Source organism: Ovis canadensis, chromosome 13, assembly GCF_042477335.2.
Source record: "Ovis canadensis isolate MfBH-ARS-UI-01 breed Bighorn chromosome 13, ARS-UI_OviCan_v2, whole genome shotgun sequence".
NCBI lineage: Eukaryota > Metazoa > Chordata > Mammalia > Artiodactyla > Bovidae > Ovis > Ovis canadensis.
The window spans coordinates 93914438-93932346 of record NC_091257.1 but is presented as its reverse complement, the minus strand read 5'-3'; the positions used below and the strand labels follow the sequence as shown (position 1 = coordinate 93932346).

Sequence of the window (17909 nt, the reverse complement as noted above, 5' to 3'; positions counted from 1 at the left end):
AAAACGCACTGTTGTAGCAGTTGAATATTCAGGTAAGTGCTTTATCTGTTTCTGTAGAGCAAATGAATCCTCTCTTCTGAGAAAAGGAGGCAGAGGCAAAGAGGCGATTTTAAACATTAACTGTCGTAAGAGGGCCGTTTGCTGTCGGAGAGAGGGATGAGTCTGTGCGGCGGGTGCGTTACCCCTTCAGGTTTTCACTGCTCAAGTTTCCTTTGACACATTATTGCTTCACACTTGTACTTTTCCCGAGGGCCACGATGGTCCTTTCTCTGGAGGTGGGCTTCTCTGGAGCATTCACGTCCTTCTGGAAGCCGGGACAGCGGCGTCCCTGCTGAGCCCGAGCACGGTGCCAGCGCCGGCCCAGCCCCCCCTTCCCGTTGGCCTCCATGCTCCTTGGCTCTCTTCCCCTGGGGCCTCCATGTCGGAGGCTGCGGAGCCTCGAGCGGCTGGCAGTGGGCATTGGGGAGAGGGCAGGAGCCCGGGAGGAGGACGTGACACCTACTGTGCCCTCAGACGTGAGGGGAGGTCAGCACAGCCACGCGGGCCTGAGGGTAGCCACGTGCACCTGGAGGGGGCGAGTGCGATTTAGGTCATTAGTCCAGAGAAGGGGCGAGAGACTTAAAAAAAAAAAAATTCTTTTTTAATAAAGTAAGTCTGCTCTGGCTGATGAAGGGTGATAAAGGGAGAGAGCGGGGCCCAGGCCACCGAGGGCCCAGCTGTACCCGGTCCAGCATATGTCCTGGGAGGCGCACAAGCCCCAGAAAGGTTTCAGCTGGCAAGAGGTGGGGGAGACCTGGTTTAGAAAGATCGCTCTGGATGTAGGGGCAGAAGAGACAGGAGAGGCAGGCGGCGGCCTAACAAACAGGTCCACGTTGCAAAGCCCTCGGAAGCGAGGCCCACACTCCGGAAGGGAAGCGCAAGCAGACACTGTCCCTGTGAGAGGAGCAGCCAGGGAGACACCAGGGGCCCAGCGCCTGCGGACCTGACAGGGCCCGCTCTGCGTCCAGTCGCTCCCACCGCTGGGCTGTGCAAAGGGGCACTTTACCAGAGAGGGCAGGCACGGTCAAGGCACAGCAGGAACTTGCTTTCCAAAGTGAAGCTCTGCTCGCACCGCTGCACGAAGCCAGCAGAACAGCCCCAGAAGCACAGGGGAGAGGGAAGCGGGGCTCACGCTCCAGGTGCTGGGCAGGCCAGCCGACAGGGTAGGGTGGAGACCAGGGCAAGGGCCGCTCAACCTTTCTCTCCTTTAAACTCACCTGTTTATCTGACTTGGTTACAATAAGCATGTAATTACATACTGCTTCTTTGGATTTTTCTAACAGAAATCTAAAGCAACCTGAGGAAATGAACAGACAAACGTCGCCCTAATGGACTGGCACCCGCACGGACAGTGGCGTGAAGCGTGGGCAGCTCCAACTCACCGATCCTTTCTCCATCACTCTGTTGAGCATGACGACGCCCCTGCTCTTCTGCTCCCACACCATCTCCCAGAAGTGACCGCAGGTGTTGGGTAAAGGGCCCTGCAAACACAATTCACAATGTGTGCATCTTACATACAAACCCGTCCTGGTGCGAGCTCGCTGTCGGTGCTGAGTGGACAACAGCGCCCTCAGGTAGCGTGGAAGCCGTGGCTGAGGCCAGGACCTGCCTCTCCCTGCCTAGCGGTCAGTAACCACAGTTCTATTTTCTACCATGTAGCGAAAAATCACTTCCGTATCTCAGAGCTGGTTCAGAGCTGAATGACAGAGGAGAGAAAACACTGATTCTGCTTTCTGGTTTGGGCAGGCTGGAGCAAGGGCACCAGAGATCTCTGCGTCAGGGCGGCTGGGACAGCGAACAACACTGCTGGCTGCAGATGAGCGGTGGAGGGGAAGGGCCCCACCCGCACACCCCTCGGACAAGCCACCTGCCTCCCTTCCCGCAGCTCCTCCGCCCAGCCTCTAATCGTCAGAGCACATGTTCACAGGGCTGGGAAGATGGTCACAGACTGACTACACCTTTCTGCAGGACCCGGAACACAGTAAATACCCTACAAAGTGTAAGCTATCATTATTACTACTATTATTGGCCAATCCGACCACAGACTCCCCTCACCCTTGGAGCACGGGACCTAAGAGATGAGGGCACACAGACAGCCGGGGGTGGGCAAGGGCCATGGTGCCACTGGCCCCAAACATCACTCCAGTCCAGAACGGGTCTGAGGGACTAAAGTCATGGAAGATCTGAAAGGACACACACCAAACAGCCAATACTTGAAGGTGGGCGTGAAGGCCAGTATCTGTGACATTACTCTCCACAGGTTTAAAAAGTGAGGCGAGAGCCTTGCATTATTTGCTTAATGAACGACACTGAAAAAATGGGCACAGTGTTCTTGGTTTTGTGGCATGGAAATGATTTCAGTCCCACTGTCCAGCGGTGCAACTTTGGGGCCAGGCTGCTTGAACCCCTTACGTGAATCTCAGGGCAGAGGGAGACCATGTCAGCAAGCAGCTGGATACATCTGGGGTGCGATCTGACGGACAGACGGAACTTCAGATGTGCCAAGCAACTGCGAGGGTGCTGGGGTGGAGAGGACAGCGGGGTAAAAGTTTTCACGGTGATTTCCTAATTCCCGTTTGACTTTATATACCCTATCTTTGCTTTGGGCTTGCTGACCCCAGACCAAGTTGAACGGCTGAAATCAGGAAGTAAGAAACTTGACCACTTCTAAAACAGAAGTTCCCAAGAAGCCACTTTGCCACAACCTCTTCCCACCAGCTTGCCACCAAGGTCTCCCTGCCCCTCACCCCAACCCCAGAGGGCTGGGAGGACCACGGCTGAGGGCCTGGGGACTGATGTTCCGTACAATGCCTGGGGGGGGTGTCGGGCCGACTCTGGTCATGTGTGGAGAGGAACCCGGATAGAACAAAAGGACAGTCAAGAAGGGCCCCCAAGAAAAGGCTCCAAAGCAGACTCTGGTCACTGTGCTGCCTAGCTTCACTGTAATTTTAGCCTCCAAATATTAGACAGGGTTGTGATGTTCACAGTCACCCTAGGACCCAACCTAATATAAGACTGAGAAACTGACATGGAAAGAGAAAAGAGGAAATGAGGATTGAGAGAGAGAGAGAGAGAGAGAGAGAGAGAGAGAGGGAGAGAGAGAGAGAGAGATTGATTTAGACTGTGTATATCAATGTACCAGTAAGAGATGATGACTTGAGAAAATCGGTTAAGAGAGATCCCTTCACCCTCTTCCCCAGACTCCGGTGGTCTTTGGGTCATATACCAGTGTTTCACAAAAGGCCAATTATGAAACCACTGTTGTGATTTCTTTTTCCATAAAGATGCCAAAAACCAAGGGGAGTTTCAAGTCATTCTGCATGCTTCTCCACATAACCTAACATAGCCCTCCACCCCCAAAGAATGAGGACCACGCAGAGGAATTCTGAAAGGCCATCTGGATAAAGATTTCTGGTCTATTACTAACCCTCTTACGTGTCCATAACCAGCTCTGATGCCCTGAGGCAAATACTTAGGGACTCAACACAGGTACTGTCTTCTCTAGCTACTGCCTCTGTCAACAAACTAGACAACCCTGGCACTCTACTGCTGTTGTCTACAAATCCAGCAATGACATACTTCCCAGAAAAGATTCATGTCATGACTAGACTGAATCTCTGAAGGAAGACTTTTCCCTCCCATGTTGCTTTTTTGGGTTAGAAACCTGGTCTTCTAAAAGATGTGAAAGACTTTATGTGAGGCGTGGATAACGGCACTGTCAAACTCTTTGGCTGACATCGAGAGAGGCAAAACCCACTAGAGAAAAAGTCAGACTCTGTTTACCTGGGTGAGAATGTAACTCCTTTGGGCTTCTTCCATTTTTATCAAACTAGCATTGATATAGTCGTTATCTTCTTGATGCAGTTTAATCCGACTGTGATCAACTGAAAGGCAAACCAGAATGCAAGGTTAATCCAGGGGGACTTAAGTGCTTACACAGGCGATGCGCCCTATGGGGAAAGCAGAGAAGGCGAGTGAGGTGCTCAGGGTGTTCACACTGGCTGAGTCCAAACTGTTCTGAGATTAAATTAGTGTCTCCAATAATGGGAACAACAAGTACTTTCAGAAGGTTTTTGAAAGTATCTGAAACTTGATACAAAATAGCAACAGAAACAAATTACACTAAAACACAGATTAATTCTTGTTTGGGAAATCTGTTTTTAGGCTTTATCGTCTTATAATATTTATTACTGTCCTCACACCTCAGAAGACGGGGGGGGGGGGGGGGGATGTCAAGGAATCTGTTCTCTGAGGCCTAAAACATACTTTAATGAGTAAAAAATGCAATGGCTTTGATCTTTAAAAGGGAACAAAATCCACCAATATTCCACCCAGTCCCCAGAGTTCAAGTTGGTACAATGAACCAAGCTGTTCATTTACGATCGCGTCTCAGGCTCACCTGTGCCTAATGCTTCCAAGATTAAATGGCTGAAGTATACAACAGTGTGAAAATTCATACCTTGAATTCCTTGATACAAGGTTGTCTTTAAAAAAGCTCAAGTATAACATAAATGTCACAATCAAAGACACTTAAAAGAGAGTTTAACAGGAAAACATAGACTCTGAATCCAAAACACAACACTAAAAATATATTAAAAGTAACTTTCAGAATAGTTTTTAGAAATACACTTGCATTTGAAAGGTCTACCCCAGGTTACTAAAAAAGCACAGCCGCTTCTTCTCCTCTTTACCACATTGTCACAAAAGCCCTATTTTCCTGAAGGCAACTTTCCTTATCTTGCCAGGCCCATTAACAAGAGCAGGTGGGTGTTTTTATTTCTGGTACAAACAAGGGACAGTAAACTCAGCTGACGGCCCATAAACAGTTCTCCCCTTGCCCAGAGAGAAAGGAAAACTTAATGCGGATAAGCAGTTAGCGGCTTTCTACTTGAAAGCGTTCCAAAGAGATGTTTTAGTAGATTAGCCATTGTTTGGAATAATTTTTCTCATCACAGAGGGTTAGTACACACTGAAATACTCAGGTGATACTGAAATGGGCCATGGACATAAGCGGCCTCACAGCACTGGGTGGTGACCTCGGGCAGAAACTTATCTTCTGAGTGCTGAGTGTTTCACCTGCCAAACGGAAGATACCAGGATCACCTTCTACCTTGAAACATTCTTCCCATTTCCTTCATAACTTTAAAAGCAAATTACCTTCTCTAGTGAAGAGTGGAGGTAGGGGAGAAAAATGCAAGGAGTTAAGACTGGTTAAAACCAACCTAGATAGCATATTGAAAAGCAGAGACATTATTTTGCCAACAAAGGTTGGTCTAGTCAAGGCTATGGTTTTTCCAGTGGTCACGTATGGATGTGAGAGTCAGACTGTGAAGAAAGCTGAGCGCCGAAGAATTGATGCTTTTGAACTGTGGTGTTGGAGAAGACTCTTGAGAGTCCCTTGGACTCTCAAGGAGTCCAAGGAGATCTAACCAGTCCATTCTGAAGGAGATCAGCCCTGGGATTTCTTTGGAAGGACTGATGCTAAAGCTGAAACTCCAGTACTTTGGCCACCTCATGTGAAGAGTTGACTCATTCGAAAAGACCCTGATGCTGGGAGGGACTGGGGGCAGGAGGAGAAGGGGACGACAGAGGATGAGATGGCTGGCTGGTATCACGGACTCGATGGACGCAAGTGTGAGTGAACTCCGGGAGTTGGTGATGGACGGGGAGGCCTGGTGTGCTGCAATTCATGGGGTCGCAAAGAGTCGGACACGACTGAGCGACTGAACTGAACTGAAAAAGTTTGGGAATTGTATCCCTGGAAGAATATTTCAAATGCTGTTTTTTTTCTCTGTAAAGCTGGTTTACAAACTTAGATGAATACTGATCGAAAACACAGAAAAGAAATATGAAAGATAATATTGTTGCTAATTCAGAGCGAGTACAGCAAAGGCTCTAGACCAAGGGCTTGGTGGGCACGAGCGTGCGGTATGAACTGCGGTGGTGACTCCAGTGCAGGGCAGCTGGCCAGGGCCTCATGGCAGAATTCCCTGAGAAGAGGCCATCAGTATTATTCTTAAATGACATCTATGTGAAGCCATAGCCTGGAAGTGCTAAATCAAGAGAATCAGGCACTGGGGCAAAATCCTGTGTCACCTGACCCAGCCGCGTGGCGGACGTGCCCAGCGGGCACTTCAGCTCCTGGCCGTCTCAGCCACAGCCGACACTGAGAGTGAGACTTGGGGCTAAGCACTGATGTGTCCTGACTTCCGTCTGTGTCCAGTCCTGAGATCCCTGTGACTCTGGTCTGACTGAAGATCAGAGGAGAGGGCAACCCGCCTGAGGCCATGCAGCTCAGAGGGGCAGAGCTCCGCGGCAGCTGTCGGAAGTAGACTGCTTAGCGCCAGCCCAGGTCTAATTCACTCCCCAGCCTACAGCCTGGGGCACCGCACCATCTGGCAGGAGGCACTGCCACTCTCCTGTGGAGGGCACCAGGAGCCGCCCCTGCAGCGGGCTTCGGTGGGACCGGCCTGCTCGGGGGCCTGGTGGCATCGTCACGTCCCCGGCAGAGGGCACTGCTGTGGAGCTGCTGCAGCCACGGCCCTCACTGCTGGGCGACGCCACGTGGAGGTGAGTCCCAAGGCTCTCTGTGACCTAGAGGAGGCGGTGAAGTTCCAGTCCTTCCCTCCTCTCTAGTTTTTCTCACTTTACACAGATTCTAACACAGTTATTCACTTTCGAGGGATCAACGGACTGAAAGCCAATTACTCAGAAGGCAGAGGAGGCTGCCAGCAGCAGGCACACTGAGAGCTAAGGGCAGCAAAGAGCCAGAAAAACAGTGATGGTGGAGGGGGTGACCTGGGGGGAGGTGAGGTCAGCGAGCAGAGCCGACTGTGTCTCTAGCTGAGGCGGTGGGTGAGTGCCTCACTCACCCCCACCTGTGCCAGTGCAGGGCATCACTACCAGCCAGTACAATGCTTCAGGCCCAACAGTACCAAGTCACCCAGAAGGGGTTATATTACGCCTGCCATTACACACACTCAGCTGGTAGGAAAATGATTCATCATTAAAATAGTCAAAGCTAAGAAAAGCGCTTTGAACTTCGCTGAATTTTCTAGAAACTGAAACCTTATCCCTCCTCCATGGGTGGAAAAATGAACCATTACTATAAGCCTCTAATACCTTCATCATAGGAAACAATCAAGTCACAAACCTTGACTGCTACTGATTTATTACCAAACCCCAGGGCTAAAGGAGTCTGAGAGGCCCGCAGCCTCGGAGGAGCCGGCTGGATGGGAGCAGGTGGCTGTGGTGTGAATACTTACAGGGACTGACGTCTCTGTACCTGTTTCGGTTTTTGTTCTTAGGAAGCTTGGCCACTCTGCATGGGAAGTCACTGGCTTCATGTCGGATATCCTACAAAATAAGAGATAAAGAGTTCTCTCTTGAAATCTCTGGCACCAGGAACCCAGCTGACTGTGTGTGGGCCATGTGCCAAGCACTGAGGAAGACGTGGCACAGAAACAAACAGCAAAGGGGGCCGGGGAGGGCGGGAAAGGCAAGGTGTTAATTCAGAGGCACCTCCAAGGCCATGGGGGGGAGACAGAAGCATATCCGCGTGCTGTGGGTGGGAGGAGGCGGTGTGGGGCTAGGAGCTGAAACGAATGGAAGAGGGCGACGGGAACGGGGCGCAGTACTCAGAGCACCCAGCACAGCAGAGGCCCGGGGCTGAGTGGGCTGGTGGAGGAACGACAGGGCTGGAGTACACAGGTAGGTAGAGATCAGATCTTGGAGCGCCTTCTGTGTCAGGCCTGGGAATTCCATCTGCAACCTCTTGTAAAGCTACAGTTTATCAAGAGCAGATAAAAGGCCCTCTTCTGCCAAGCAACTATCCAAACACTTCCCCGAATGTGTGTGTGTGCACGCGCACACACACACGCAGTCAATCATGTCCAGCTCTTTGCAGCCCCGTGAACTGTAGCCCGCCAGGCTCCTCTGTCCATGGAATTTTCCAGGCAAAAATACTGGAGTGGGTTGCCATTTCCTACTTCAGTGGATCTTTCCGACCCAGGGATCAACCCTGCATCTCGAGTCTCCTGCATTGGCAGGTGGATTCTTTACCAGCAGCACTACCTGGGAAGCCCCAGATGCTTTCCTAGAGGATGGTAAACAAATCCCATTAAATCAAACCGTCAGAAAGTGCAAGCAAGTTAAATAAGTAGGGTGACAATATACAGACTTGACAGAAGGCTGCAGCGTGTGTCCCGCTAGACAGACCACACACACCGCATTTTGCTCTCCTACATCAACAGCACTATGACTCCGTTTGGAGACCTTTTCCTCTGTGTCTACATCTCACTAGGACTTTCACTAGTACTATGAAAAGACAAGCGCGCACAACAGTGTGTGTACACTCAGTGCCACTGAACTGTTCACCTAAAAATGGCTATGATGGTGAATTTATGTTATGTATGTTTTACCAGAACTTTGAAAAAAAAGGACAAGGCTGCAGTGAGAGAACAGGAGAGCAGACAACAGCAGCACAGCTTTGGAAGCTGGCAATCAGACTGATGAGCAGCTGGCAGGTGGGAGGAGGCTCAGTCACAAGCCGCCTGGTTTCCACCACAGAACCCTCCAGGAGGGCAGGAAGCCTGCTTCTGGAACGAGGGGTGGGACTCACCGCAGGGTGGGGTGGGGCTGGGCGAGGGGAGCTGCATCTCCCCCTTCCTGCTGCTGGGTGCCTGCTGCCTCACACCTCTGCTGAAATCTGGAGATTTACTTTCTGGAAAATGTGAATCAGGGGGCAGAGCACTGTTCAGGTGATATGAGCAAACAAGAAGAAAGACCAAAAGGTACCATCACAAGGGTATGCAAATAACAGCCCACTTGCACCCAGAGGCCTCAAGGCAGACGTGTGCTGCCCAGCCTCGGGCACCTGCTGGGAGCCTGCAGTAGACCCCAGAAGCCCCCCGTCTTCATCACGCACAGACCACCGATTAAGAGATGTCAGAGGAAGGAACACCTCTAGTATGAAAGAGATCTAAAGGAAAAATAAAACGGGAAAAACAAACCCCTTGGAGGAAATAGAGTGCAGAGAAACCAAAGCTTAAAAATATATTTATCATTAATATACTCAGAAAAATAAGATCCATACATTCATGGATTAAGAACAGGATGTTGGATAAAAATGTCTCTTGGAACTTGAAAACAAGATGGCAGAAATGATCAGCTTAACTGAAGAGTCAGAAGATAAAGGTAGAAGAAATTGCCTTTCCAGAAGGCAAAGCCTAAATAAATAATGGAAAATTAAGCAGAATAAAATACAAGGAAAGAAAACATTAAAAAATAGTTCAAGGAAATCTACCAGAGACATCAAGTGCTCAGCAAAACGATAAAAACAGACCCACACTAGAGCACAGTAATGTGTAGGTCGAGGATCTTGCCAACAAAGAGAAGATTCTGTAAGTTTCCAGGAAGAAAAAATAGTTCACTTTCAAAAGCTAAGGGGATCTGAATGGCTTCAGATTTTGCAAGAACACTGAAAGCTGAATGGCAACAGAGCAAAATTCTGAAGAAAAATGATGTCCAACCTAGAATTCTATACACAGCCCCAATGATCGTCAGGCAAGAAGGAATGAGAGACACGGCTCAGATCTGCAGGGCCTCAGAGACCCCACCACCTTTGCTCCCCTTCTCAGCATCCACTGGAGTTTCCACCTGAGCGAAGGAAAAAGCCAAGGAAGAGAAAGATGTAAGCTACCCAGGGGAAAAACAAACGAACAAAAAACGATCCACCACAAGGGCAAAGGCACAGGAAATTTCCACGCAGGCTGTGGCGGGGGACGCCCCAGGATGATAGCTACACACCAGCCCCAGGAGGCGAGCAGCCAGACTGGACCAGAGTGACTCAAGTGATGGACATGCCAACAGCCTGCCTCTGTCCACTATACCCTCCGTGACTGAGCAAGACCACCAGAGGGAAACGAGAATACCTGCAGTCCAGAAAACAGGGACGCCAACTGAGAAGCAAAGGAAAGCTGGGTGCCGTGTGGCAGTGTTCAGAGCAAGCGACCCAGACAGAGGGACGGAGGTGCCCAGGAGGGATGCCTCCTCCAAGACCAGGGCTGCAGCTGCGGAGTCACCTGAGCCTGCTCTGTCTATACAGTAGCCGTAAGCCACCCGAGATGTGGCGAGTCTGAAAAGAGATGCTGTGCAAGTGTAAGAAACACACACTGGGTTTTGATAACTTGGTACTAAGAAAAGAAGGTAAAATATCTCAAATACTTGAAACATTGACTACTGGTTGAAACGACATTTTGAACATGTTGGATTAAGCCAACTATATTATTACTCTCATCTGCTTCCTTTTACCTCTCTTGCTGCATGCTAAGTCATTTCAGTCGTGTCTGACTCTTTGCGACCCCCCATGGACTGTAGCTCGCCAGGCTCCTCTGCCCACGGGATTCTCCAGGCAAGAATACTGGAGTGGGTTGCCATGCCCAGAATTACATACATGGCTGGTACTGTATTTCTACTGGATAGTGCTAACGGAGCTCAACATTCAGAAAACGAAGATCATGGCATCTGGTCCCATCACTTCATGGGAAATAGATGGGCAAACAGTGGAAATAGTGGCAGACTTTATTTTTTTGGGCTCCAAAATCACTGCAGATGGTGACTGCAGCCATGAAATTAAAAGACGCTTACTCCCTGGAAGAAAAGTTATGACCAACCTAGACAGCATATTCAAAAGTAGAGACATTACTTCGCCAACAAAGGTCCGTCTAGTCAAGGGTATGGTTTTTCCAGTGGTCACGTACGGATTTGAGAGTTGGACTGTAAAGAAGGCTGAACACCGAAGAATTGCTTTTGAACTGTGGTGTTGGAGAAGACTCTTGAGAGTCCCTTAGACTGCAAGAAGATCCAACCAGTCCATTCTAAAGGAGATCAACCCGGGGATTTCTTTGGAAGGAATGATGCTAAAGCTGAAACTCCAGTACTTTGGCCACCTCATGTGAAGAGTTGACTCATTGGAAAAGACTCTGATGCTGGGAGGGATTGGGGGCAGGAGGAGAAGGGGACGACAGAGGATGAGATGGCAGGATGGCATCCCTGACTCGATGGCCGTGAGTCTGAGTGAACTCCGAGAGTTGGTGATGGACAGGGAGGCCTGGAGTGCTGCGATTCATGGGGTCGCAAAGGGTCGCAAAGAGTCAGACTGAGCGACTGGACTGAACTGAACTGAACTGAGCTTGTGGAAAATTGTTGTGAGAGGTTCTCAGAAGGTATGAGAAGAGTTAACAACAGGTAGGGGCTTCCCTGGTGACTCAGGCAGAAAGGAAACTATGCAAATGAAGAAAAGGCAACCACTGACTCCAAGAGAACCTATCAGAAAGGAGAGCAGGGCAGCACAGCACTGCCTGTGAAGCTGGGCCAGGCAGACAAGCCAGGCAGACAAGCCAGGCAGACAAGCACCACATGCTGGGGGAGGGGAAGCAAGAGGGACAGCAGAAGGGACGGCTGTGCAAGAAAGCGCCATCCTGTATCTCCCTGAAGATCTAAACTCACAAATCAAAGGACAAACATTTCCCTTAAAAACTGGAAACAAATGCAAGCTCGAAGCAGGCTCAAAGAATTCAAAAGTCATTCATAAAGAGAAAGACTGGGAATGGGGAGATTCCCAGTGGGACAGCAAATAACTGGATTATAAGACCATGGTGGTAGTATTTAACTTCTTAAACCATGTGTACATTCAACTTGGATTTAAAGAGAAAGTCCACATTCTGCTATTCTGCTATTTAAAAGAGAAACCTACAAAATGGCAAGGCTTTTGACTCATATGAGCAAGATAGATAGCAACTGAAAAGTAAGATAATATATTATAAACCCACCTGAGATTAAACAAATTAGTCTAGTAGTAAACGTATTCATCACATCTTTTATGGATGAGATTAAGCTTTTGGGGAAATGCTACACAGCACAGAAAAATTACTTGAAGGGGGAAAAAAAATCTCATTTTTAAACTTCTTACTCTAGTTGTTATTTGGAAGTGTTCACCAATAGGTACAAATTTGCCTTATGACATGAAACAATCTTGCTCAGTCCAGCTGGTGTGACTGAAAGAAGATGGAAGAAACAGTTGATATGAATAAACCACTGGAAAAATATTCATTCTAAGGAAATAAGGGCCAAAACAACAACAGTGTGCGACTGATTTTATGCAGCTGAAGGATTTAGTAACCTGTACTTTTTTGGTTGAAGAGAACACACCGAAACAGCTAATAAAAATATTGGGAAAATAGAAGCTATTCACACAATAGCTTTGAAAGAAGAGTCTAGAATTAAGGCAGACTCAAACAGTCAAATGCACAGATCTTAAATATGTAGTTCAGTCAGTTTTTCTAACCAGTTTCTTTTTGTTTCCTGATTTATTTTTTCCCCAAATGTCATACTTTTCCTTTTGTACTGGGGTATAGCCGATTAACAATGTTGTGACAGTTTTGGGTGAACAGAGACGGGATGCAGCCACACACAGACTTGTATCCATTCTCCCCAAAACCCCCCTCCCATCCAGGCTGCCACATAATGTTAAGCAGTTCCGTGTGCTATACAATCGGTCCCTGTTGTCTAATCAATTTTGAGGTATAATTTACAAATAATAAAACAAACCCAGTTTAAGTGTTTCTCTATTTCAGAACTGCACATGAGAAATACATGCAGGCTTTAAACATGAGTTTACATTTCACTCAGTAAAATAAAATGCCAGGATTATAGTATTAATATTGAGGAGTGATAAAAGCACCTATAAAATTAAAAGTTAACTACCAATAGTGGTTTAGAAAAAAGTAGATCAACAACTGTACCACGAAACGTGACAGAACTACAGCAAAACAAGATTTCTGCCTTCCAAAGGGCACCAAAGGCGAGCCGGCTTTCCAACAGCTGAAGGAAAGCAGACCAACGGCCAAGTTTAAGGGGACTGCCATCGCAGCATACGGCGTCCCTAGATCTGTTACTGCTCTGACCAAAGATTAAAGAATCCACTGGAGTATGCAAAACATCCACACAGAGAAAATAAAATAGAATAAAGGTCTTAAGGCTGATGATGAGAAGATGACTGTTGGGTAAATTTAGGAGCCACGCCAAGAAGGAAATAGTAAACTTGCCATGAAACATATTCTCAGAAGCATCCCCTGAAAACCCCCATTCAACATTTCAAGCACCATTCAAAGTGCACCTTGCAGGGATGAGATCACACTGAATGGGAACCTGTAACAGTGAAGTGGCCTACACCAACAGACAGACAGCTGCCCGTCTCCTTCCCTCGGATGGTGCTTCACTGGCTTTTCTGGAGTCTACTTCCTATTCTTGGCACAGGTTTCTTCAGAAATGTGACAGCAGAAAGCATCACGTGTAACAGACGTCAAAGGTGCATGCTCTCCTAGAGAGCACATCTGATGGTGTGCGGCCAAGGCGGGCTCACATCCAGTCACAGCTTACCGGTGAGTGCTTGCATTACACCGCGTCATTTTCTATAGGCGCTGGGCACCCAAAATGATCTGCCAAATTTCTACAGTGAATCATTTTCATGGGAGAGAGAAAAGAAACAACAGTTCTTTTAAAATTATGACTGAGCTGGGCTAGAAAGCTGGGATAAAGATGCCTGAAGTGAAGTGAAAGTCGCTCAGTCGTGTCCGACTTTGCAACCCCATAGACTCTACAGTCCATGGGATTCTCCAGGCCAGAATACTGGAGTGGGTAGCCTATTCCTTCTCCAGGGGATCTTCCCGACCCAGGAATCGAACCGGTGTCTCCTGCATTGCAGGCAGATTCTTTACCATCTGAGCTATCAGGGAAGTCCTAAAGATGCCTGATAAAATTTAAACAAAACATCTGAACTGAAAATCCATCTTAAGAGGCAAGGTAGGGCAGAAATCATCATTACTTGAAAAATTTCTGAAGTTAGTTCTGACTCCCCATCCTTCCACACTCACTTAACAAGATGACTGATGGCCTTCCAGTGAGCACCCAGTGAGCTCCTCAAAAAGCTCTGGGAAGAGAAGGAATTAGGGCCCAGAGTCAAGCAGTTTCTCTATTTACAGGAAAGCTCATTATCCATTATTTAAATACCCCCCAAATCCAATTAGGCAAAAGTCAAACATGGGGTAAAGCTGATAATGTTTTACGTGAGAGTTCTAATTTTTGAAAACACATAGGTATAAAAGCCAGGCTTGCAGAAATATTCTAATGTTTATAGCACTTTGTTAAGTTAAACTTAGCGATTTTGGTTTGAACATCCTTCTCTCTTCAGTCCCACAACAGGGTGAATGTCTCTGGCTCCACTGTAAAATGCATCATTTCTCTTAAAACTATCTAAGAGTGATGAGGTGGAGCCAGTGTCTCACTAAAGCTGGGAGTCTGCTGGGAAGGTCCTAGACTCTCAACCCTCCTAGCACCAGCCTGGGCCCAGAGTGGGCATCCAACCCAGTTCTAATAACTGAATTAAGGAACGGTTCTAAAGGTGTTTGAAAGTCCTTAACTCGATACCAGTCTGCTTCATCTTATGGAGTAGAAATGTTCTTTAAAGGGAGTGTGTTTAAGCAAACATCTGGTCCACTCCTGCTTTCCAATAATAACAATAATTATTATTCTTACTATTTTGCTTTGCAATTGAGTCACACAGCCTCTCAACAAGATAGTACTAAAGAGCTACTAAAACACAAATTCAAAGCATAAATGGTTATTTTTAGATGATTTAGATAGCCATGTGTTTTAAATGTCTGAAGGAAGAAAAAACCCCCAGCGGTACCTTGTATTTGCTAGAACTGCAGCGAACTGCAACTCCCTTAGTATCTTCAACATTGTCTATACCTCCCACACCCTCTTTTTACAAATGGTCGCCTGATCGTTCTAGCTCCTGCCTAGTACTTTAAGGAAACTACTGCCTCTCAGAAACAGAGCTAGATCAAAGGGAAAAACAGAAGTATAGTAAAGGCAGTAATTTAAAATAATAAGTGAACATACAGGGCATACATCTCCTGGACTCTTGCAAGTAGTCACCACTGAATAGGAAGATATATATAGAAGTGGGGAGGGGGGCAGGGATGGCTAGACTAGAATTTTAGGAACCAAATCTTCCAAGTGACATTTGTGTTGAACAAACTGTTACTCCTAAATCTCATTATAAATGAGAATATAAAATTACTGTATAGTAAAGCATACTGAGAAACACACAACTTTCAAAATCAGATTCAGCGTCTTTCAAGCTGAAAGCAATGCTGTGCTCTTTGTCTACACTGGTTAATGGAACAATATAACTTACTGCAAAGATCTTTGTTGTGGTGGTTTAGTTGCTAAGTCATCACTAAGTCACGTCCGACTCTGCCACCCCATGGACTGCAGCAGGCCAGGCTTCCCTGTTCTTCACTATCTCCCAGAGTTTGCTCAAATTCAGGTCCAGTGAGTCAATGATGCTACCTAACCACCGCATCCTCTGCCACCCCTTTCTCCTCTTGCCTTTAGTCCTTCCCAGCATCAGGGTCTTTCCCAGGGAGTTAGCTCTTCATATCAGGTGGCCAAAGTATTGCAGCTTCAGTTTCAGCCCTTCCAATAAACCTTAGTAAATGATTATATTTATCCATTTATATAATCAATATGCCAGAAGTCATAGTTAATACTGCTAAACTGTAAGATAATCTACACTGCTTAGATAATAAAGAGTTTAAAATTTAGTTAACGAGTAGCAAGCTTGCTTTGGTTTAAAGTTTAAAATGGTTATGCAATGAATAGAAAAAGATGCTGAAAAGTAAACCCAGAGCCTCAAAATCTAATGTGGTAGGCTGAGAGAGAGGAAGGAGAAATGAGCAGATCCGCAGCGATCACCCTCGCCAGAGCCTGCGGAGACGCTGGGTCATCCTGTCCACTGGTCAGGGGGGAGGTTCAAAGATAATGGAGCCACAAATCACTACCAGAACAATTATGTGCATTTGGAAAATGACATGGAAAAAAGCAGAATCAAATTGCTTTACAAATTCCCCACAAATGAGAAGATGAGGGCAGGCATGGGAAGTGTGGAGTACCCTCCACAAAGGCAGCAGGGGGAACGGGGGAATCAACAGGTGGAGGTGGTGGGGCTGTTTCAGCTCTGAACTACACTCTGAACGCAAAGTGAGGGTCAATTAAACATAGAGAAAAACACAAAGGCACAGAGGCTCAAAAACAAAACGAAAACAACACACCTCCCACTCAAAATCATCTGTAAGCACAATACTAAAAAAAGAAAAACACACACACTATAGAAGACTCGTTCTGAAAAATAATCAACCAGAAAAATAACTATTTCACATGAAATTTACTGTTGGCTTGTCAGGCACTTTAAAGATAAATGTATTTGAGATCAGGGATAAATAAAGAAATTGTGCATAAAAAAGATGTTACATACACATCTAGGAAGGAATAAATGAAGCCACAATAAGCAGATAGGAAAGAATAAATGAGAAATCTTGAAATGAAATCGACAACCACTGACATTTAAATAACAACAGACCTTAACAAATGAAGATAAACTCTGCATTGAACACAAAGGACAGGCACTTTGGAAGTGAGTACAGAGGAAGACAGCATGGAGAAGCAGGAGATACACAGGACAGGGCGGCCCCAGCGCACCTCCAAAATAAAAGTGCCCGCACGCTAGGGTCAGAGTAAAGCTGCACAATATTACGGGTAAAAAAAGAATCTTCAAAGTAAATTATATTATCCTTTGGATGCTTAATATAATGTTAACATTATCATTTATTTTTAATAACTCTATGGTTACACAGTTAAATAGTTAACAAAGAAAAACTGTGTTTTCAAGGGTCACTGACTTTAAACCTTATTTTTACAATCCTTAAAGTATCTGTTTTTTGTTTTTGTTGCTTTTTAACATCACTTACATTTTCTGTTAAATGTCATAAATTTCACCTTGGGCAGAAATCAACAGGCAGAAAATGAATCAGACTTACAGTAACTCATGTCAATGAAGCATATTGGAACAAGTTTTTTTTTTTGAATGCTGAGAACCACAAATGTTCTCTTGCCATTCCTGGAAGAGAACAGTCTAAAAAACTGAATCCACTTTCACTTCTGTTTTGTTTACCTTCTGCTTTCCATAGGACAGTTGACGTGTTCAGGCCCTGGGGTTCTGCCACTCTGCCGAGGACAGTGGCACAGCTGACTAAGGACACAAGTAGCTGGCAGACATCTGAGAGTGGAAGGTTCACAGCTTGCTTTACAAGGAATCAGACTGCCAACCACCAGCTTCCTCCCTCCACGGTAAATTTCCCTATGGAGACCTTAGGAACCCACACAATATGCCCACTTTGAAATAACTGAAAACCATATTTATGAAACTGATGGTATTCTGTTAATCTGGGAGTGTGAATGGGAGGGAAACAGAATGTCAAAATGAAACCAGCTTTGGTTAAGAATTTGTTTAACATTTCAGGAGTAGTACAAGATTCTCTTATCATTACCAAAGAAAAGGCTTTTGTATTACTGTTACCAACCAAGTGAGTTTTCTAAATACCTTCTAGATGTAAATGTACTTTTCTTTTCTTTTTTTTTTTTTAAATGTACTTTTCTACACACCACTTCGGGGTTAGAGATGATGAAGGAAGATGCGCCCAATGCTCAAAAGCATTCTGAAGTGACAGTTCTTTAGTGAAGCCACAAAAGTAAAATGACAATTCGGGGAAGAGAGGAAGCGGTGACCAAGCTCTTCTGCCCGGCTTTGCAAAGAACTCAGCGCATGTGAATTAAGGAAGCAAGGTTTACATTCAATGTTTGAATCTCTTCAATTCATCCAAATATTTATTTAGCACTGACTATGTGGAAAGCAAGAAGGATAGGAGGGTGAACAAGGGAGGCAAAGTCCTGCCACTGTGGACCTT

General features: G+C 46.4%; 1 protein-coding gene across 2 annotated transcripts in view; it reads right to left on the bottom strand.

Moving 5' to 3' along the window:
- The window catches only part of PTPN1 (protein tyrosine phosphatase non-receptor type 1), a 64731-nt gene that overhangs the window by 13840 nt on the left and 32982 nt on the right, over positions 1 to 17909 (bottom strand). Inside the window, exons 2-4 of one of the 2 annotated variants that reach the window (XM_069548825.1) lie at positions 7305 to 7395; positions 3823 to 3923; positions 1422 to 1520 (exon numbers count right to left, since the gene is read on the bottom strand). In XM_069548825.1, the coding sequence (XP_069404926.1) occupies positions 1422 to 1520; positions 3823 to 3923; positions 7305 to 7395 (291 nt within the window). The remainder of the gene's footprint in view (positions 1 to 1421; positions 1521 to 3822; positions 3924 to 7304; positions 7396 to 17909) is intronic. The other variant, XM_069548826.1, reaches the window with a different exon arrangement.